This window comes from Triplophysa dalaica, chromosome 24 (genome assembly GCF_015846415.1).
Source record: "Triplophysa dalaica isolate WHDGS20190420 chromosome 24, ASM1584641v1, whole genome shotgun sequence".
Lineage (NCBI taxonomy): Eukaryota > Metazoa > Chordata > Actinopteri > Cypriniformes > Nemacheilidae > Triplophysa > Triplophysa dalaica.
The window spans coordinates 5,322,659-5,346,336 of record NC_079565.1 but is presented as its reverse complement, the minus strand read 5'-3'; the positions used below and the strand labels follow the sequence as shown (position 1 = coordinate 5,346,336).

At 37.9% G+C, this 23,678-nt stretch overlaps 2 protein-coding genes across 9 annotated transcripts in view; one reads left to right on the top strand and one right to left on the bottom strand.

The window, feature by feature from the left end:
• znrf1 (zinc and ring finger 1) overlaps positions 1 to 5,390 on the bottom strand; it is a 30,882-nt gene extending 25,492 nt beyond the window's left edge. Inside the window, exon 1 of the mRNA XM_056739956.1 lies at positions 5,328 to 5,390. The gene's annotated coding sequence lies outside the window, so the exon portion shown is untranslated. The remainder of the gene's footprint in view (positions 1 to 5,327) is intronic.
• A 1,242-nt stretch (positions 5,391 to 6,632) lies between these two features.
• Positions 6,633 to 23,678, top strand: part of ndrg4 (NDRG family member 4) — a 28,108-nt gene continuing 11,062 nt past the window's right edge. Inside the window, exons 1-6 of one of the 8 annotated variants that reach the window (XM_056739947.1) lie at positions 6,633 to 6,795; positions 9,293 to 9,366; positions 15,795 to 15,885; positions 17,087 to 17,221; positions 18,369 to 18,407; positions 23,129 to 23,234. In XM_056739947.1, coding sequence (XP_056595925.1) covers positions 9,293 to 9,366; positions 15,795 to 15,885; positions 17,087 to 17,221; positions 18,369 to 18,407; positions 23,129 to 23,234 — 445 coding nt within the window. In that variant the 5' untranslated portion in view covers positions 6,633 to 6,795. Of the gene's footprint in view, positions 6,796 to 9,292; positions 9,367 to 15,794; positions 15,886 to 17,086; positions 17,222 to 18,368; positions 18,408 to 21,549; positions 21,735 to 23,128; positions 23,235 to 23,678 lie in introns of those variants that run through there. The other 7 variants (XM_056739948.1, XM_056739950.1, XM_056739949.1 and 4 more) reach the window with 7 other exon arrangements.

Genomic DNA, 23,678 nt, shown 5'->3' with positions numbered 1-23,678 from the left:
TAAGCTCTTATATTTGGAATATTAGAGGTGACATACTGTGCGTCACCAGGTTTTGTGTGTGTGTGTGAGCTTTAGTTACGTCAGTCAACACAAGGACAAATCAAATCGTGCATCTCCACACCTCACTGCCTCTCTGCTTACCTCCCACCACATAAAACTAACGCTGTAAGTCGGTTTGTCCTTCAGACCTCGCAAGCATTTGAAGCCCAAGGTTTTTGATATTTTGCCTTGGGTTTAATGAGTCTGTGTATGAATGCAGAGTCCCAGCTGCTTGTTCATGTGTAAAATATGGGTCAGCTGATGAGAACGACATCATCCTTGATTTCGAAATGGAAGTTATTGATATGTCCCTCTGGGGTGGTAATATTGACCCTGTTATCTCTGTGCAGCTTCAGTCGGAGTTGCTTTGGGTGATTTAGGAGGGGTTTATCGATCTCAACATCTCTCTCTCTTTGTTAAGGTCTAAAACTAAAGTCACTGCCCTACAGTTCGGATGTTACATCATTAGGTTGCTTTAATTTATTATGTACAAAAAGGTTCAGGACTTTATTGAATAAACCGTAGTGGAATGGTCTTATTGAAGTAAGTTTTTAAAACGGTAGTGCTTTTATTTCTTTTCGGGCTTTGGATTCTGTTTTATCATTTTTAACATCAAAATTCTGTCATTATTTACACGCTCTCTTGTCATTTCAAACCTTTCTGACTTCTGCAGAACACAAAAGAAGATATTATGAAGAAAGTTGGTAACCGAACAGCACTGGCCCCCATTAACTTCTATTGCATGGACACAAAATCAATGCAAGTGAATTGGGGCCAGTTAACAACAACAATCTACAAAATATCTTGTTTTGTGTTCTGCGGGAGAAAGTGATACAGGTTTGAAATGACAAGAGGGTGAATAAATGATGATTGTATTTCTAATCCGAGAATATAATTTATCATTTTCATCTCACAAAATGAGCAAAAATAAATAAATCCAAACAATGACTTGAGAAGAATGCTACTCCCTAACATTGTAGTGATGAAGTTTGCCAGGACAAGCACCACATACAGTACCAATTCCAAAAAAATCATAACTTTTTAAATATAGAGGTGGTGGTACTCCGGACGACTATCCAGGGGGTTGCTTGTTCGAAGCCTCCAATGTCATGAATCATGTGCTGTCACAGCTGTGACACACTTGACAGATGCATCCGGTCAATGCCTCCTTAGTATTTACTGTTTTACTGCACTGTGATGTTAAGTAAAAAAATCAGAGCTTTATTATATATACTGTAAATTATATCAGAGTTTACCACTTTAAAAATCCTATGTTAGAGCCTTCTACTGAATGTATTCAAGTGTTCCTCCATCACCCCTGCTGGGTAAAAGAGTCTTCTAGATTACTGTTGTTGTTGTTGTTGCTCAATGATCTTCTCATGCCGTTCACAATGTGTTTATAAATGTCTTTTCTGTTACGGGTTAGTGATGTACTGCAGTACGTGAGGGTCGTAAACGCTACAGACCCAACTACTGCCATATAAACCTGTTAATGGTTTCTGTTTTCTGTTATCAGGAAGAAGCGGGTTTACATTACGTTCAGACACTTAAATATTTATGACAAATATGTAGCGGTCTTTTCTGGAATATATCACAATGCTTTTAGTAATATCAGTAATGCAACAGAATGTCGCGTTATCTCCATGGCGTTGTTAAATATTATTTATGACATTGTTGAAGTTTCAGTATTTTGTTAAACATTTTGAGTTAGACAGCATGATTTTAGACGGTCTTTAGACGCTCCTGGAGTTAACTTCCAAATCCCATCTGTGTTTTGTCATAGGTATACAATTAATTCATATTTTATTGTATATAATTAAATTAAAGACACTCAACATTTATAGATTCTTTGTTGAAGTTAAGTGTGGGCAACATAACATTTGTTTCTGTTGTGAAACATTCTCAATTCCTTCCTCTCTCAATAACCTTCTAAACATTGCAAAATTATTCATGTTTTGATCTGCATGAGGTTGCGACATCGATTTGTGAATCATTCCATCTGTCCTGAGCCGAACTGTCTTCCATCTTCGTCCTTGCCAAGGTCGAAGGAAATATATCAGTCGAAGGTTCCCACATTCGTCTCTAAACTTCATTCCACTTTCAGACATTCCAGCAAGCAGATTTGAGACCTTCTCTAAAGAACAGACATGACTTGGAGGCTCAGCAGGAAAGAAAGTGAGAGATGGCGAGTGAAACAGAGGTGTCAGGATTAGCCGTATCTGAGCAAACGCCCACACTCTGCTCTTCAGATGTGGCTAATCTCTCTCTGACTGCGCTTCTTTTATTCTGAAGCACCACATCTAACAAGCCTGCCTGCTGGAATGGGTGGGAGGTTGAGAACAGTGTTGTGTTTCACTTTTTGGTGCAAACTCGGCCGATGGATGTGTGTTTTAGAAACCAGACCCTGCCTGGTCCACCTGTAACACATCAACCGTCTGTTGTGTTAGCTGTGTTGTTTTAGACATCCAACCTTTTGTTTCACTGCAGATTGATCTGGCTTTTACAAATAAGCAGAGGGATCGTGGATCTGTATCCCTCTCTTCTTGTTTTTCTTACTCTCTGCCTGTGTCACTTGGTGCCGATTTGATGCACAAGGGCACCTGGGCAGATGAGAAAGCCGATCCATAAATATCGGACTTCAGCGAGGCGCTGGCTGTTATGATGGTGAGATGAGTCATTGCTCGGCTGTCTACCTCTCTCGCTTTATTTATCTCTTTTTGTCAGTCGTGTGGCACATACTGGAGCTCTTCTGCAATCTACATGTATGTAAAGAACATCTTCATCCAGAGATGAAGATTCTGTCGTCTTTTAGTCACCCTCATGTCGTTCAGAACTCAATAGACTTTCTTTTAATTCTTTCACGAAACACAAGAGTGTTTTGTTGCAACATTTTCAAACTCCTCCACACTGTGAGTATTTGGTAAGCACGGCTGTCAAGCATTAATATTTAGGCGAGATTTTCAGTTGATGGCTTCAATTTGTCTTGCACAAAGAAGACATGTAGATTACTGTAAAGACACTTTAAAGGTATAGGTAAATATTTTATCATCATTGACTCACTCTCTTGTCATTTCAAACATGTCTTTCTTTCTTCTGCAAAACAAAACGGAAGATATTTTGAAAAAAGTTGGAATCAGAAAACCCTTGGTCCCCATTGACTTGCATTGGTTTTGTGTCAAACAATAACAGTGAACGGGGGCCCTACGGTTTTTGATTACCAACATTCTTCAAAATATCTTCTTCTGTGTTCTGAAGAAGAAAGAAAGCCACTCATATTTGAAATAAGAGAGTGAGTTAATAAAGTTTTTTGGGTGAACTATCCCTGAATGGTGCTGTTTTGTTTAAAACGTCTTGAGGATGAATAAATAATGTCTACGTTTTTATATTTTGCCGTAAACAATTCAACTAAATCTACTGGAATACAGTAACTTCAACATATTTTTATTGACGTTCAACGACTGGCAAAATGGCCGACCTTGAGTATGTCCTACAAACCAATGATGAGTTTGATACTGTCACATTGGCACAGGACAAGCACACCTCGGATAAAATAATAGCCTTCCGACGTGCCCAGCCTATCAACCCCTGTCTGCTCCGTTGGCAGGTTTCTCCCAATTCCCTACTTTAAGTCTGGCTATAGTCCATCTACTGTTCTAGACCTTTCCAAAAAAGGCATATGACCTATTTCTCCTTATCTCACAGCTAAATTGGAGACAAATAAGGGTCAATTACCCTTCAAGACTTGGTGCCAAGAATTACATTTTTTTAAACAAACGGTGAGGCAGGGAAGAATTTGTAAACCATTCTGCAGTGTTGTTTGTGCACGTCTTGATAAGACGTTCCCATAATTCTTAATAGAGAAGCTCAATAGAATCCTGCAGGGCTGGTGTGAGTTAGTGTGTTAGCCGAAGAGTTGACGGCACCTTTTGGCAAAGATTACAAGCTGTGAGTAAGTTTTATGTGACGTTCCTTTTTCAGTGAAGAGTGCAGAAAAACTGTTTGTCAGTTTTAATATCTCTCTTAGATGTTGACAGGAACGTGCTATGCTTCAGATACATGAAGGAAAAGAACAGCAGATTTAAGTGTTTGTTCACCCAAATATAACAAATCTGTCATCATTTAAGTCATTCCAGACCTGTGTGACTTTCTTTCTTCTGCAGAACACAAAAGACGATATTTTGAAGAATGTTGTTGATCAAACAACAATGCCCCCCATTGACTTCCATTGTATGGACACAAACCTCAGTGCCATTAGCAACACCACGGTCACAGGTTCGATTCTCAAAGGAATGCCCGTATTGCCACTTGACAAAACATATGCCAAACGCCTTGATAACTAAATTTTAAACCTGACAGCACACATGGTTAAAGTTGTTGAAACGAATTCTTTGTGGTCACTTTGTATCAGTATAAATAAGAACAATGGAGCAGCCAGTTGGCATGTGCTTCTAGTTTCTTTGTGCCAATAAAACAATACGAGGCACGTAAAACGCTTTATTTATTTACATTCCTGACGTTGGCTCCATGGCGAGCTACGGCTCTATCCAATTTCCAGGGACAACAGTAAGCCAGGGAAAAGGCTTATTGGTTTGAAAAATGCGGACAATTTCCACACAGAAGCTTTAGACTTTATAAGAGTTGCGGGCAGCAGGAGTCATACAGACATAATGAGTTTTTAACGTTTAAATGTGATGTTTCTCTGTTTCTTGAAGATATTTTGAGAAATTAATATGTGGTTTTGTGTCCATACAATGGAAGTCAATGGGGGCCAATGTTGTTTGGTTATCAACATTCTTCGAAAAATCTTCTTTCGTGTTCAGCACAGGAAGAATTTGGTACAGGTTCGGAAAGACACGATGGTTAGTTAATGACGGACTATCTAATGCAAAATCTTCATAAATGTTTATAAGGCACTGTTAGAGATTTCCGCCATTTTGACTCTAAATCAAAGCATATCCCTTTAACCGCATGCACTCTCTCTCCAAAACTTCTCAGTAAACCTGTTTTCCTCGCTCTGTTGAAAAAACTATGTAGATGTTCTTCAACATTAACAGTTTATAATCCAACCTCATTCCTTCAACTTCATTTATGAAAGCTAACTGAAAACCACCATGTTTACATATCAACGGCTATTACAGCATCTTGGATCGCCTTGCTGAACCACGGTGTGAACTGCGCCAATGCATGGAGGTGAGCCAATTCGAACAAAGATCATTTGAATGAGTGAAAATAACCTTTACTTTCAGGTCATGTGAAAGTAAAATGTGATGTAAGCAGCCTTGACTTACGTTATCAATAGAGAGCAGAAATGGTCTGTAGCGGCATGCATGGGCGTATGTGTCTGTGTCTTCGACTCACGCTGTTATAAGTGAATGTGTGGGCTTGTTTTTACAGTGTTATATGAAGGTTATATGAACATGTACTTCTTATCTTTGTGAGCAGATTCTAATAAAAACTGACCAAACAGAACTCACGCCTCCTTATCATGTCTTCTCCCTGAAGTGTGACTGTAGTGTGTACAGGGTTCACAGTCTCTCTGTCTAATTGGAGAGCCTTTTTGTTCCCAAGCCTCAAGGCTTTTCTTCACATCTCACTGTGTCTTTCTGCCCTCCTTTTACTGCAGCACAATTTGGACGTTTCACTTGTGACTGTTCGCGATTAATCGATTTTGACAACCTTAATGAGTAGTTTATGGTTGCTAGAAGTACTTGCATTGTTGTTGTGTATTTTTTTATCCAATATGCTATATCTAAATAAGATTTATTTTATAAAGATAAACTTTAAGGCTGTCAAAACGATTAATTGCGATTAATTGACTCCAATATAAATGTTTGTGTTAATATAATATACAGTATGTGTGTGCTGTGTAAATTAATTTATACAAATATATCACTATAAATCTTTGTTAATAATTAAAATAATAATTATTTACACATAATATACATTATATTTAAATATTCTCTTTTTAATTTTTATAATATCATCATGTTTTTCTTGTGTTATATAGCTTTGTTTTTAAGTTATTATCACTTAATCAAAACAACCCAACTGCAGTTTGATTGGAATTAATTGAAATATACAATAATAAATTTTTTCAAAATTGTTTTTGAAAAAGTTGACTTTAGTTTTTGTAAATTAACATATATTTGTTATATAAATGTATGTTTGTGTGTGTGTGTGTATTTAAATACATGCAGTATAAATAGGCCCACACACATATTAGTCTACATAAACAAACATTTATTTTGGAATCGATTAATCTTTTGACAGCCCTATTTTATAATTAAAATAATTATATTAGTGTGTCTGTTTTTTGGTTTATGATTCATATGCTATGTAATGTAAAACATCAATTTTTCCTTTCACTGTTTTGTCATTTAATAAAATAGGAATGCAGCCCCTAATCTTTTTAAAGTGGAGTCTATTTTGTAGATTTCATCGTTCTGTCTCTCTCTCTCTCTCTCTCTCCAAACCCCCCCTTCTTCTATCTTGCTCTTCATCTGTCGGTAAGGCTCAGACAGCGTCACCCAAAAGGACACGTGTTTTCTGTTTATTACCGAGCAGGGGAGGGGGCGAATGAGCGAGCGAGCGAGAGAGGAAGAGAGAGGGCGGATCGGACGTTGAAAGAGATTCACACAGCAGAGCCTTCACAGGGTAGACAGCATCTCTCCGAATCACACTCACAGGCAGACAGGAAAAGGGGCCGTCACACCAAAATCCTTAAAACAACAGCAGACAGACGATCCTTTAGCAGAGGTAAGAATGATCTCCTTCATTCACTGCAGTGTTTTTCTGTATTTATGTGCTGTGATTGAGATGCATGAATAGACCTCAAAGACATGAAAGGTTCAAATGAATTCGTGACTTGTTTTGGTGCAAGGTGATCGAAGGTTTGGTATAGGATAAGGGACAACAGAAAGTGGCTTAACCCTGGGCCCTGAGGTTCACCGTTTCTACTCAATGCAATGCTTATTATACTCAATAAAGTCTGTGTCATAAGCTACACATTTCATTTCCAGCCTTTGCATTGTCGTGAGTAGGAGGTCGACTGGTTGAGTGTATTAACCCAGCAAAATAACTGCGTCAGATAGACGGGCTTTGCCAAAAACGGCCGTCCAACAAGACTACCCTTTAATCGGAGGGTACATCCACTAACAGGTGTTTTTTCCTATTCCTTGGATTAATGCTATCTGCCTTGTAGCTGAAATATATTCGGGCCTGTGGAATGACAGATAAGCACAGCATTTGTTTCTTAATCTCAATAACACTTCATAAAATATCTGACGCCAGTGCAACTGGTGGGCTGCCAGCTTGCGTTGGAAGGCTGCAAAGGCCGTGGAACTTTCCAGGGTGGTTCAGTCGGAACCGTCACAAGCCTTCACACTTTGAGTTTGGTGATTTGATGGCTGATGTTTAGTTTGTGCATTAAATTGAGAATTTTCTTAAGTTTGATATATTAAATTCTTGTGATTCTGTTGCTTTAATCCTATGTCTGTAACTCACAGGCTGGTGAAAAATGAATATTAACACGTGGTATGGATGGAAAACAAATGTTTATAAATCAAATACATTTTCAGTGAAGATTTGCTGTAACATTCAGTCTTGTGCTTTAAAATGATGCATGCCAAAAGGAAGATCCTGATGCAATTTGATGCAAGGCTGTGACGGATTTTTTGTGCTACGTTTCCCTGCAAGTCAACAACTAGATGGCCCAGTTTTCTAGATTACGTAACAATGCAACAGACGCCTTGGAAACTTTTCTGTCTTACAAAACCCACACCTCTTGGAAGCTTTCCCTGTTAAACTGTTGTAGTGCTCGACCACTGAGCAGGAATTCCTCCATAAATTTATTTCTTGTGCTTCTTAGCTTTACTCCAGCAGTATCTGCAACTTTCATGGCTTGAGTGTTTTATAAGGAATGTCCTTTATGGAGGATTTAAAGAAAGTTCTTGGGATTTTTTTGTAAGGTAGCTCTCTGTAGGAGGCCTTCCATGGATCAAATTTCGGAATCTTGCCCAGGACACTAAACAGTCGTTTGAAGGAGCCATTCTTTACTGTTTTTGTGGCTTTGATTATGTTTTTGGGTGTTAAACAATGGACGTTCATGTTTCTTATTGAAAAACAATGCTTTATATTTCACATATTTCAAGTCTGTTGTTCACCGAAGTCCCTCTTTTAACAAAACGACTTGATTTCTTCTGGCCTTTAAAGTCCCTCCTTACGAAACGCTCTGATTGGTAAAGCTGACCCGGTCTGTCGTGATTGGTTTGATGCTTAGAGTGTGAAGATGTCCCAACCGTACCATATCAGCGAGCTTCTCGGGCTGTTGTGATTGGTCGGTGCCCCACTCAGGGCACGTGTATTCATAAACTTTGGCTATGAGCAATAAACAATAACAATGGCGTCAACTTCACTTCATCAGTTAAAAACATGCGGATCCATCGAAGTTTAATGAAAGTTTGCTAATGCATGAGCAAACGTCAGTCTTTGTTTGAGATCGCACATTTTTTTCCTACTGTGGAGAGGAAAATGACACCGGACTGAATGGCGTCAGACCGGTTATATTAATTAACACTAATAACAGAAGCGTTAGTTTTTACTTTTTATATTGGACCCGAGTTGGATAATAAAACAGGCAGATTGACCAGGAGACATTTGCAAGCAGGACTTCAAAGGATGTTTCATAGAAGTGTTTAAGAGGTAAGCGCACACATACACAATATCAGTGTACAGAACAGCATTCACAGCCGATGTTAAAGTCATGGAAGCTGTTATTTGACCATTGGTTATCTTAGAATGTGTGTAGCTTAATTCTTAATACCAGCTGTAGGACTGTGATGAAAGTGAAAGTAGTTTAGCGCTTAGCTCAGTTAAATGTGTTCAATCTCTGAAAACCAAACACTACTCCAGCGGCTCTTCCACTTCTCTAAGGAAGACCTCGCCCATCCTTTTGCGTATGACTTTGGGCGGAGGTTATTACAAGCACTCGGAATAGTGACATCATGTACCCGGGAAGTAGAGAGCTGTAGTCCAATTCCAGACATTCTCTGTAGTCCTTGAAAAGCGAATTCTGTTAAAGACAATATCTCGCTTGGCGCTGAACTTTGAGCTTCATCACTTTGCAGGTATTATTTATGCTCTAACAGCTCCCCAACTAAAGGTTGAAAAATGTGATCGCAGGGAACATGGCTTTTCTGTGTGAGGAATATTGTGTATAGCTGAATTACAACTGGATCTTGTTTTGTACTGATAGATGGGGCCCGGATTGTTCTGGAACTTCCCTTCCAAGACTAGCTGCACGGTTCCACAGAGCCTGCTGCAGACGATGTACGTAGTTCCGCCCATAACCCGAGGCTGTAGCTTTTCTTTTGCGTTTTTTTTGGCATTCATCTCCTCATTTTTGTCCGTCTTTTTGCTTTTGAATTTCATGGCCAGTTACTGTGTCTGACCACATAATGACCACACCTTGATTTGTCGACCAATCACTGAGCAGTGTGCCAAACAAGGTCAAGTGTCAATAACTAATCATCACTCAGCCTTGGATCATTGCTCATAACTCATTGGCCAATAGCTGTAGATTGTTCCAGCCTTGAGTCATCGATCAATTCATACATACTGTAGATATTTATGTGTGCGAGCTGATTTCACATAAAAAAATCAATTGTATCATTTGACGAGAGAAATTGCGTCTGTGAAAAGCAGCACTTTGTCTTCAAAAAAACCTTTCAACACTATTATTGTCTGACCTTAGATCTGATGGTAATCTTATTATTATGCATAATCCGTAGGTTTGTGAGGAATAGGATAATTATGTACAAAAAAGTCACCGTTAATGTCATTTAGCTCTACGTGACTGGATTTTGTTTGTACTGTTTATTTTTAATGTTGGTCTGTACACATACTCTACCAATGGACACATGGTCATTGCATAACGTCTGAAGTTTTTAGCAACTTGAGCCTTAAGGTTTGTTTTTGGATGTGTCAAGTTAAAAATTAATTCCACTTCTATGATCTGCCCAGCTGTTGGGGAACACAACAACAAGTCTTGTGTAACTGGTCCTTAAGAAATGTGTTGGCGTCCGGTAGACTCCTAAATATTCAGGGCTTTAAATACTCTAAAAACTGCTGGGTTATTTTTAACCCAGCACTGGGACATTAGCCCAACTGTCGGGTTAAATTAACCCAGAAAATGTTTATATTTAACCCAACAATGGGTAGAAAGTTTAAAAACTTTTGGACCCAACAATTGATTAAAATATCGTTGTTGAAATATGAAATACAAATGTAGTTTGCACAACTTCACTGGCTTAATACTTTGACCATTCTTTCTCTTTACATGTCCAAGATTCGATTTGCATTTTGCAATTCTTGACCTCCTATGCTCCAAATACCGCTTATAATCAACTGAGCCCCATGACACCATTTTCATTTTAATGAACTGAAAATCTCCATGAATAATTGGAGTGCCTGTGAGCGCAAAGCAGACGCGGGCAGAATTCTGATCTAAATAGATGGACAGCTGCGATAAAATCCCAGACAGGGCAGACAGATAGCTTATTTCTCAAAATAGATGGACGGCCATAACAAAGCAATTCATTTTTGTTTTTTTCCACCCAACATCACTGGATTCATATACAGTAACAACCTGCGGTACATAAAGGTTCGGCCAGGTTACTGTAGTTTTGATAAAACAGTCCTGTTGAGGACCACATACCATTTCACCTTCTGTCAGACTGGCTGACAGCACAAAGCTGATTCTGATAAGAGCCAGTGTGAGGGACTTGAAATCATGGTGGATTCTTGTTGGTGGTACAATGCTATCAGGGCGTCTCTGACACCAGGCGTGAAAGCCAGATAGCTCTGATTGGTTCTTCAGATGTTACCCAGAATCCCAGTGGAGGTGTGAAGGGAGATCGCTTAGGGGACCAGATTAACCATGAAATGATGCTTTAAAAATGTCTAAATCATGGTACATTAAATGATGCTTCAAATGGGCACACTTGAATTAAAAATAAAGGTGCTTCACAATGCCATCTGAGGAACCTTTCTGTTGCACAAAAGCTTTTTTGTGGCAAAAAAGGTTTTTCAGATTATAAAAAGAAAGAGATAGTTCTTTGAATTAATAGTTCTTTGAGGATCCAACATTTTTTTGTCTATGGCATCGATGTGAAAAACATTTGAAGCATCTTTATTTTTGAGAGTGCTCTTCAGTTTTCTGGAACAGTCCAGAGAACAGTATGTAGTGTGATCTTGATGTTCCATTTATAATGACTTACATCTTTTCAACCAATCGACTGAACTAAATATAAAATGTTCTGAAGCAGGAATCATCTTGTTCGGATCTGGTTGATGCATATATTGCAAAAAGTAAATGTATACGTTCTGTTGCACAAAAATACACGATTTTGTTAATAACTGATGTACAAGAACCGCTAAATTGTTTTTATTCTTGATCGGTTATTTGAAAGAACCAAATACTGTAAGTCATGCTTTGTTTGAGCATTATGTGAGCTGGTTATGTTTTCATGTCTGTTTTGGTCTGTTGTTATGGTTTGTGCATTAAAAAATGGCTGATGCTTGAGCCTGTTTTCTTACTTCATTTGATCTTATAAAAGAGGATCCTTGTATGAATCTTGGCCCCAATGATGGAGGGAAATACACAACCAGGAGAAACAAAAACATCATTCATTCTATAAAAATCAGGGACAACAAACAGCCCATGTCAACTTCCAGTGGGTGTGAGGGAGGTATTTGCTATGACCTTTTCCAGAGACCAACTTGTGCACTTAAAAGTCTACTGTTACTCAGTTCTGGCTGACAGACGCCTCAGGACACAAAATATAAATATATATTTAATAATTTATATGGAATTTTTGCCAGCATGTGGGTGGTCCTTAGCGCCTTCTACACCTTCCTTCAATGATATTGCTCAGAGATTTTTTTGCCGTTCATATTCATGTAAACCTTATGAGAATGAACCATTGCTTTGCTACAGTAAACATAGTTTAACTGTGGTATTTATAGTAAAACTACATGGTTTGTTTTCATAGGGGACATTGACGTATCCACTTTGTCTCAGACATTTCTTTATAAGTTTTTATAAATTATTTTCTTAAATGAATAAAAATAAAATTCCTTTGGAGATATCAAAGTAAATGAGAAATTTTTGACTTTTGAGTACAGAACTCCTTTTGTATTGATCATTGAAGAATTTGATTATAAATTTGATGATGTTTCATATTAAAATCTTCAATTTTTTATTGCAAACTGCGGATTTTTGGCAAGTTTATACACAATTTGAGACATTGTTGAGATCTCTTCGAAAGCTCCAGAGAAAGTTTCAGGAAAAGTAAACACGAATTAAGTTACTACTATGCCCCGACTTATCGGGCAATAATCGGTATGGTCTGAGAAAAACAACTAAAAACAGCCAATGATTAGTGCCGATATATCCTGTCAATCAAAACAGACCCATGCTGTGAATTTGTGCTCTGTAAATAGAAAATGTTAAGAAACATCACCCGTTTGATGTTCAGTATTTATATGTATCTGAAGAAATCATAATATTCAGAATAATCACTCCGAATAATCGGCTATCGGTATCGGTGGAGAAATGGAGCATCGGTGCATCTCAAGTTACTATTTTTATTAGGATGAAAGATCTGAGAAGTAAGTAACTTCAGCAAAGCTCTCCATTTAGTATTATTATTTTATTTATTTATTATTATTAACCTCCTTTTAAAGAAATCTAGATTGTATTCCAACAGGTTGTAATGTAAGCATCCAAATGGCTTATTAAACTGATCGACCTCTTGTATATCAAAAAAGGGATGCCAATGTCAATGTGACGTTCATCTTACTAACATATTAAATCAACCCAGGATACAAAATGAATAAACTCGTAGTGTTTATAAATCCCAGCTGATGCACATTGTGCTATTTCGGTTGAATGAACACGACACAAACACACCCTGTCCTAACCCAGTTTCCAGGTATTGATTGTACTTATCCGTATCAGGTCAGATGTTGCCCCTGCCTATTGATTTGGTGTCTGATGGAATGCTCTCTCAATGGCCCTCCTGTGTTGTCATACTCCCGTAGGGCCCACACTGTCTCTTAAAAACACCTTTTGTCTTGTGCGTCATCATTTGCCAGCCCTGGCTCACGTTGTCGGCGCAACCTTGATGCTTGAACATTTTATGTAGATGAACGGCCTTTTAACGAACAAACCCGATCTAGTAATCTACTCAGGACTCAGGAACTATTAGTATTTCTTGTTATACCGCGGTGATGTACTGGCAGGGATTCTGTCTGGAAAAGGACGTAGTAAAGGTTACCATCTCCCTGATGATTGCAGAGGCGCCTATTGGCATTGCTAGCTGTTACCATAGCAACTGACAGGGGTACAGAGCCCACAAAAAATAAATCATTGCACACACACGAGTTACAGATTCGTGGTGTATTCGATATGATGGTGTTTATTAGCTCTTTATGGTTTTCAGTACAGGATAATACAAATGTTCTCAAATTCTTTAGCTTATTTAAACAGAGAGTGATATATTTAACCCAGAGGCTTTTGGAACCTATTAGATTCCAGATGGTGAAAGGGCAGGTTTTTCATACCCCAAAAAACTGTGCCCTTATAAAACAATGAGTTGTACTGATGGTGATGGTTAAAGCAAGAAGATCTATTATGAATGGGCACACCACGCTAAACACATAGCAACCACATAGCAGCGCCCAAGCATCATGAAGTGCGATCTTGGCAAGCACTCTTGTTCTTCCGAAGATGTATTAACATCACAATGTGGCACAATAGAGTAAGTACACGTTTGAGAATTGCAACGTCCGATAACCTACAGGTTTTATAATGATGTGAGAAAGGTATGAGACAGGAAGGTGGGGGGAAGTAGATAAACAGAGAGATCGTGACCAAGAGAGAAAGAAAGGTCTATTGAGAATATTGTGGTGGAGTCTAGACCTTGTTATATTGAACTCATGGGCGATGTTATGTACCCTAAATAATCATTCCCTGCAGGGCACTGAATCATTCTGTCCTCTCGCATCCGAGGGTTTGATTTACACTGCCCAGGATTTCAGATTCGTGCGGATCCCAGTGATTATGGGCAATAAGAGTTGAATGAGTTTTCTGTTGACTTGTTCTGATGTTTAAATGGCGAGACTCCTTCTGTGAGAATTATGTATTAAGCATTTGGCGAAAGGTGGACACAACCTACACATTTATTCATTCATTACTCATTCATTTGTGCTTTTGTGAGGGGCTCATATTCATAGCATGCTTTTATAAAGGTTCCAAAAATGGTGATCATTCAATTAAGTTAGTTATTGTTGAAGGTGAAGTGTGTGTTTTTCGATGTTAAAAAAACTTCTCCTCTTATACAAAGACAGATGTAATTAAGACATTTAGGCTAATTGAAAGTATAAACCGGGTCACTATCAAAATATTGTTAAATTCAGCATACCAACCTAGCATAACAATATTTACACAACCATTGGTGAGAGTATGGGGCGGGGCTATCTGTTTTCCAAATAATGGGAGGCTAGTGGTGCACATCAAACACACTACATCTTCAATGTTACAAAAAAATTATATTGTAAAACATTTTGAGATTAGATTAGATTATTAGTATAATATTGCAAGGAATAGTTCACAAAAACATTTTCCTCACCCTCATGTCAATTAAAATCTGTATATTTCTGTATATCATGGAGATATTTTTAGAAATGTGTCTATACAATGGAAATCAATAGAGTCCGGAGCTTGAAAGTTTTTCAAAATATCTTCTTCTGAAAGTCATACAGGTTTGAAATGAAACGGGGATGAATAAATGATCAAATAATTATCTTTTTGTGCAATTTATCCCTGTAAGACTTTAAAATAGAGCATTACAGTTTGGGTATACTAGGCCAATAAGTTAGCTGCGGACTCTTGCTTTTTGTTATCTTAGTGTTTTGTTATCAAAATATCATGCGACGCTGTTGGAGCTCTGATGAGCCAACAGAGTTCAGCAACATGGTGGTTTTTGTGTAATCCTTAACCTCACCATGTCCATACAACATTCAAGCCATATTTACACTGCCACCTCATGGAACCCCATGCTAAATTCACAAAACCCTATGATCTCATGTAGGTTTATACTATTAGAAGTTGAATCGGTGCCCTTGCTGAAAGAATGTCTAAAACCAGTTTAAGGTGGTACCTATGCTGTATGTGTCTCAGTCCGCTCCCTTATTCGGTAGCATGAACAACACATGTCCAGAGAGTGCATTGTCCTGTCCTATTGTCAAAATCATTCCAGAGCACTGAAAGATATTTACTAGAAATTCCTAGAGTGCATTGTAAGAATCCAGTGAGCATTGACTGTTCGCTCTATATGCACAAAATAAACAAAACTAAAGGTGGTCTTATTCAGATTCACATCTAGGGAGATTAAAGAGACACAGCAATGGTTTCTATAGCTGGTTCAGGCTGATATATGGTGTTTAACTGGATCACCATGAGGCCACTAGACTTAACCCGTTTCTAAATAGGTGGGGTTGAATCCTAAAACTGATAGACCAGCTGTGCCACCTTAAGGCTGGTGTGATGTGATTTTTCCAGCAGGGCCTTTATATAATGTGTGTGTAATAAAATGAACAATATTAAAGCAGCAATGTGGATTTTAATAAGACACCTGTTTACTGTCAAACAGCCGTGTTAATCTCAGGTGTGTGTGTTGCCATGGTGATTGCAGGTTGCTCTCCAGGATGGCTGGCATAAAGGATCAGCAGTTTACCGAAGAGAAACCGCTTCTGCCAGAAGTCAGGGGACAAGAACCAGAGATGGTAAGTGTTTGTGTCTGTGCTTGGGTAAATATAGTTTACCGATTAAAAGTGTGCCCGTTTATATGACATAATAAGACAAAAAAGTGATGTGTGTGTGTGTGCATGATAACGAATTTATCTTATTGTTAAAAAAAAATCTTTACATATACTGCATTTAACTTGACTTGTTTATGTAAATCCATACATTGACAATTTAACATGAAATGCATAACATATCAGAAATGTCAATATTCTTAAAATGTTTTATATATCTAATAAAATGTGGGACATTGTAATGCTTCGATATTCTAAAATTCCTTTAGTACAGATGAAAATTACCGCTTCTCTTATGATAAATTTTAAAGTGATAGTTCACCCCCGAATTAAAATTCTTTCATCATTCACTCACCCTACAGTCATTTCAAACCATGCGTTCTTTCTTCTGCAGAACACAACAGAAGATATTTTGAAGAATGTTTTTAACTGGCCCCAGTTCACTTGCATTGGTTTTGTGTCCACACAATAGAAGTGACTGGGTGCCGGCGTTGTTCAGTTACCGACATTCTTCAAAATATCTTCTTTTGTGTTCTGCGGAAGAATATAAGTCAAGTAATACAGGTTTGAAATGACAAGAGGGTGAGTAAATGATGACAGAATTTTTCTTTTTTGCTTGAACTTTCCCTTTAAGTATATGAGCGTACACTGTATGGAAAAACAGGGATTTTAGGACTATAGGGGATCAATTTCTCTACTACTTCCAAAAACATTAAAAAAATTGTTTTTGAAAACCTATCTTATAATAACGAATGACCCTGTTAGATGTCTGCAATTTTTGTGCCCATACCACCCATATACTCTTCATATTACATATCATATTTGGAGAAAATACATATCAAACTTTCTTTCAATACAGCTTCTCGACACTCCCACCAAAGCATTGTCCTCCAGCCCTGTAGAGCAGTGGTTCTCAAACTGGGGGCCGTCATTTTATAATTCATCTTGTAAAATAACATAAAATGCTCATAAAAATAAGACCACCAACCAAACACACTGATGTTCAAGTTTAATATTCTAAGTCTTTATTTGATGGGGGCCACAAAGTAATGCTCCCTACACACAGAGGGGGTCTTACAACGAAAATGTTTGAGAACCACTGCTGCACAGGGTGCTGTTTAAAGTAGTGTGCTGTAACCGGTGTTTGTGTCTGTCTGTAACGGTGCAGGCTAAAGGAGAGTGTGTGCACGCGCTGCCTTGTGCTAAGCCCTCCCCCCAAACGGCTCGCCCCCCCAAACGCTGGCATTCGATCGCCCGGCACTGGCTCGGCCTCACCCGGCGTCGGACCAGCGGGTACATCTCGGTAGGCTGAGTAACGCACAGAGCACGTCCACTCTTCCAACTAACGGACACAAATTTCTTTTAAAGATATACATCTTTTAGAGAAGTCAAGGTCAAATATTTGTAGGTTATTTGTTTCTACTGTACTGTACATCCACTCACAGATTTGAAAAATCACAGATTTGAAGTTCAGATGTGAACAGATTTTGTGTATATTCCTAAACTCTGCTGAGAAGCACGCTTTAAGAATGTTTAAACACCTGTCCTTACTTTCACATCTCTATTTTACAAACATGGTTTCAGCACCCATGTCGCAATTTTCACAGGTTCAAAACGCATCATCATATAACTCATACAACCCAAATTTCCAAATACACCGTAAACATGTATCCCAAAGTTTTCCTCAAGAAGGCACATTGTTGTTTACCTTCAACTGTGCAAAGTTTTGCCGGTTGTGCATTGGAGGTTTGAATCTTGAAAAGGAGTGACACCTGCTGGTCCGACATTAAAACTGCTTTTACCATTCTTCCGTCATCTCTTCTGCCAGCTTGATCTGCATGCACTAACTTCTTCTTTAGGTTGTTTTCCAGCTTTTCAGTATCACTCTATGATACTTGCTTTGTTATTCTACCAATATGGATGCTTTGTTTGGATCCCAAATATGTTTGTGTCTATCTGTCTTTTTCTTTTTTCCAATAAATTTCACTTAAGTTGCTCTGTCTGTGTTTCTGTCTGTATACTGTTCTAACTCATGCTACTTGGATTTCTTTTTATTTCTACTGTGATTGTGGCGGAACGAGGAGAATCTTGCAAGGGGAACAAAATGAACTCTTCTCAAACTGTTCTCATGCTTCACCTTTTCCCCTCAGCACTTACAAAATATCTTTACTCACTTATTCTAAGGTGGGACCACCAAAACACTGGCCATTATACTTCAATGTTAAACAGGTCTCATATCAGCAAAACCACATTCTGTACTAACCTTGTAGTGAAACAAAAACATCAGCAGAACATCAGTTAGAATTTCAATCACAGAAACTCTTCGGCTTTCCTGTGTTGCCAGGACCTTGCAGAGTGTTGCTCCGATCACTGCTTCATTTATTGTCATGTGTAACATGTTGAAATCGTGCTAAAGGCTTTGATAAATCTAACCTTTCGTGTTCCTGCAGGAAAACTGTGAGACGTTTGTGGATGCTGGAGATTGGAAGGTACGGTAATTCTTCTCTTTGCGTATTTGATGTACGACTTGCATCTTACACAACCGCTCTTAAAGGGAGATCTCACTCAAAAAATGATGATTCTGTCATCATTTACTCACCCTCTTGACATTTCAAATTTGTGTGACTTACTTTCTTCTGCATTTACTTCTATTGTGTGGTCACACACGCAAGGCAAGTAATCGGGTACCGCCGTTGTCCTGTTACTTCTTCAAAAAGTAAGTCATACAGGTTTAAAATGACAAGAGGGTGAGTAAATGATGACAGAAATTTCAAAAGGGATTTTGAGCCATTGTGAGGTTTCTGGAAAACTGTGCCAGAAGATGTAATAGACTTGTTTAGTTGTATTTTACATCTGGGCAATTTCAGCATAATGGACGTGACATTTTGCATCATGGACGTGACATAAAAATGCTCAGAGATTGAATTTATTACGATTATATTGAACCTTCTGGTTATATTTTACTAAACCCTTGTTGATAGTGTCTAAACATCAAAAAATGTCAGTCTATGAAAAAATGATATTTAAAAAAAAGGGAAATGAACATGCGTTATGGATGTGACAAAAAAGGACGATAAATTTTGTGGGATTTCTGCAAACTAAAATGCACAATCCTGAAGCAATAATAGAGAATATTATTATTATAATTATTATATTTACTTGGAATATGTAGCGCTATGAATGTGACAATCCTAAAAATGGCACTTAGCTGACTATTAAAAATCATGCACCAAAAATAAAACAAAAGCTTTACAAATTTTAGGAGAGATCTCACATGGGTATTTGAGCCACCAAATGTTAAAATCTGTGCTGTTGCCATAGTAAAAACCGCTGGTAAAAACATAATTTTTTCGTGGTAAGGTTGACATTTTCACAGAATTGCCATCTGTGAATTCTTCCATCATGTTCTCATCCTCATGTCATTCAATACCTGTCTGAATTGCTTTCTTCTGAAGAAGAAACTTTGAAGAATGTTAGTATCCGAATAACATTGACTCCCATCGACTTCCATTGTACTTATACAAAATCACTGAGACATTTCTCAAAATATCTTCTTTTGTGTCATACAGGTTTTTAATGACACGGAGGGTGAAGGGACTTTTATAGATAATTCATCATTAGTATGGGAGCGGGAACGCCATGGGTGCCGCCATTTTGACGTCACATGACAAGCTGTTTCATACAATTGATAGTTACTACAAAATAAAAGCGCTGTGAACAGAAGTAAACACTTTGTCATTGCTTTCAGCCAGTGCTAAATGGACTTAATAATATGATTTTACTCAAAACAAGCTAACCAAATAATATAACAATAAACACAATGTACTTGTCTCAATCATAGCATAATAACAGGGTCGAGTCACGTACGTGCAATCCATTAGGGGAAAAAATGTATTAAAAAAATTCCAGACACACTCTCGCTGGATGAAATGAACTCCGGTGACCCTTCAGCTCCCACACACAGATAGAAATATCTCAATGTTAAGTACTATAAACACACCAGCTGCCGGTACAGGCAAAGAGAGTCGTGATAGTCGCAAACCAACAATAACGTGCAAAAAATCACCAAGATCGAAATCAAGAACGTATGTTATGGATGCATGAAGAATAACAAAGGAACAAAACAGACTAATATTTTAGATTTCCTCATTTTGTGTCGATTTTGCGTCTAGTTTCTAACAGGCCATAAAATACTTTTTTTATGTAAAACACAGAAACAAAACAATAATTCATCAATTAGACTTCAATGTGTTTTCGTCTAATATAGGACATCATCGTTCTTCTGTAAGTATCCAAAATTAGACAGGTCTCTAAATTTTGTTTCCTTCTGAAATGATTCACTTTGAACCATCATGCTTCAGCATAAATGAAACTTCTAAGACAAAAGTTGAAGTCTTTGAACTTCCGCACCTCAGTATTGTGTCTGTCTCGCAGTTTGCATCATCTCTTCACACCTCTGACAGAAATAGGACTAAATCGCAGAGAAAAAGCGTTTGATTTAAACAGCGAGAAAACAAAAGACGGAGGGGGATGGATATGATGAGATCTGTAAGCCGCATGCTCTGTTAGTGAAAGGTTTTAATTGTGCCACAAAATGAATTCATTATAATAGGTATTTGCGGTTACAGTATAGCAACCTGAGAGGCGAGGAACAAAACAAGTTAACAAAAAATATGATTGTGACATGTAAAATATGTGTATATATATTTGGTACAATCTTAATATGTGCCATTTAGGTAGGCTACAGATACGTTTGGAACCAATATATTCCTTTGTGGTAGCTGCAAAGTTGTACTTTTTGAAAGAATAGCACCCCATCGACAGCTTGGGACCCATTTTTGAAAATATGTTTCTAAAAGCGAAGGGCCAATAATAATACATCTCTATATTTAGATAGATACAGATGCAACGCAGTATACATGCATATAACATTTAACCATCGTTTATTTTGGAAAGACAGAGACTGCCAAGTCCGCAAGGGATTAATCTCCTATTTTGGCAAAGAAAGAAAGCTGAAGTCGAGTATGCAACTCCTCTTATCTAAATAAGGATAGAGTTAGTGAGTAATATAGAAGACAAAGGATGTAAGCACAGCCACCTCCTTTACGCAGCAGAAAGTGGGCCATGTGTGTTCATATCACAGCCCTCCCTTACGTGTTCATGTGAGAGCACACGTACTGTACACAAACCCAAAGCACATGCTGTCCCAAACAGCATCCTCAGTTGTCAGTTTCAACCAGTTCTGTGCTGTGAATGGCACTTTCACCTATCCCACGTCTGTTCTGGGGGGGGGTGTGTTATTCTATTTAGATGGTACATTTATAAACATTTAAATGAAACAGAAAATAGTATCAATGTTGATTTATACAAAAGATGAATTATTCTATTTAATACATTATTAAATAAATCAACATCTTCCAATTGGTACCGAACCTGCATCCATTTTAAAGGGCTTATACGCACATGAAAAGAGCAAATGTGGGACAAAACAGATAGAGAACACAACAGATTTAGATTGACAGACAGAGCAGCCAATCAGAGTTGCGCATGCTTTGCGGCCAGCCAATCAGAGGCATGGGTGGGATGTAATATGGGTTGGGGGAGGGGGCAGCAGCACTGCATAATTCAGCCCATGAACGAGACGGGGAGAGACAAAGAGACACAGTAGCAAACGCAGCATCCCTCTAGTTGTCTGCATCTGAATCTGATTGCTTGGACAGAATCAGTTCAAGACTGTTTGGTCTCTTTTCGGCTTTCTACATTTTTATCCTATCCTATACTATCTCTGAGCAACCATGCCGGAATGCTGGGATGGGGTGAGTGGGATATCGTAATTGCAGGAATGTAAATAGAGAGAGAGGTTTTGTTTTTCTAAAAATATTAAATTCAGCTCATACTGTAATTCACTGTATGTGTATAATTGTGCGTTTTATAGCAATTTGTGTAATATATTATAATTTTTCAGGAATTTCTATGGCACATAATTTGCTGTTTACTTAATAAACAGTTCAGTAGGTCAAACTGCAAATTATGATAAAATGAATTGAACTTTCATGGAAATATTTCAAATTAACTGATGATTTTCTATTAAAATACAGAGGAATAAAACCTACATTGTGCCAAGCAAAACAAATCATACTGCTAAAATATTAAAAATATATATTTTCAGACAAAAAAAAATGCTAGTATGCGATATTTATGCATAATCTATGTTTCAGTATATTTTAATCTATGTACAGTATGTAGTCTGTTGGAACAGAATTTCTATTATGCAGAAATGTCCAGTCACGTCTGAGCCATTTGCACTGACACACTAACACACTTACACATGTGGAACATGTGCTCCGATACACTCATGTACCTGCCTTAACCAAATGTGTGCATGTGTCCGTCTGTCTGTCAGTATTTTGCTTTAAGGACTAAAGTATGACAATAATTAAAAATATATTTAGACTATACAGAAAATCACCAGACAAGGACAAATCTACGACCTTGAGTTGGAAAAATATTCGTCCGCAGAGATTATGATGTGTTTTACGCTGTGCCGGTTTTGCACAATATTGCTGTAACTACGCCATATTTCATACTTAATCCCTTCAGTTATTTGTTTTTATTTTCTCCCTTGAAAACATGCCTGTCGTGTGCTTCCACAAGATTTCATCTCGACCGAAACGCAGACAAACAGATGTTCTAAACCTGCACACACACACAACATTTGCACCATTTGCATCCAGGTGTACATGCATTTTCAAAAGTGGATTTAAAGAGATATTTATTATTGTCTGCAAGTCTACCTCGATCTACATTAAGCTCACCCAATTCGGCTTTGATGTTGACTTCCCAGATTAAAGCAGAACATTATAAAAACTGATGAAAAACACACGCAGACACACATCCATGTCAGAATAAAATGGAATATGGGTCAACTCAGATTAAAATGCCTTTGGCAGTAAAAAGGGATGTGGATTTAAACATTGAGATATTATAACTCGTCTTCTTTCTTGTAAAAGTGAACTTTTTTAAATGAAATGTAACAAAAACATATAGCCTAAAATGAATTCATGCATTTAGCTAATTTTGAGTATTTTAGTCAACTGTATAAATGTAAACAAAAATATATTTTTGGCAAAGCTTTTAAAAGTTCGGGCTCTACTTCGGGGTTCAATGGTCATGCAAAACTGTTTTATAAATAGATGTTTTTGTGTTATAGGAACACGACATCGAAACCCCAAATGGGATGTTGCATGTGGTCATCCGGGGAGCTCCTAAGGGCAATAAGCCAGCTATCCTGACCTACCATGATGTTGGGCTCAACCGTAAGTAAACTGTTTACTTGTAAGGTATTTTTTGTTTGTGTGTGCGCATATAAAAGTTCTCCATGTATCACACGTACTGCATGATCGACTGCACCATCTGTCTCCAAGCACTGACCCGATGCTAATTTTTCCATTTCTAAAACTTACGAGAGAATTGTGTTATTGTGTGCTTTTGCATTTCGACAAATTCAAAGAGCAGCTCTCTGGAAGTGATTGTGTCATCAGAGGTGTCTTTTGGGTGCCAGCTGACTGCAGTGTAACAGATCACAGTCGTTGTGAGACGTGACTGATGTCAGGTGGAAGGTGATCTCAGCATCACTTATGTTATGGTGCAGGTGCAGACACGGGGGAATTTTTGTAAAAAACATATCTCGGAAATTAACAATACAGACATGAACTGTTGTTATCATGCATATATATCTGAAAAAAACATGTATATATAAT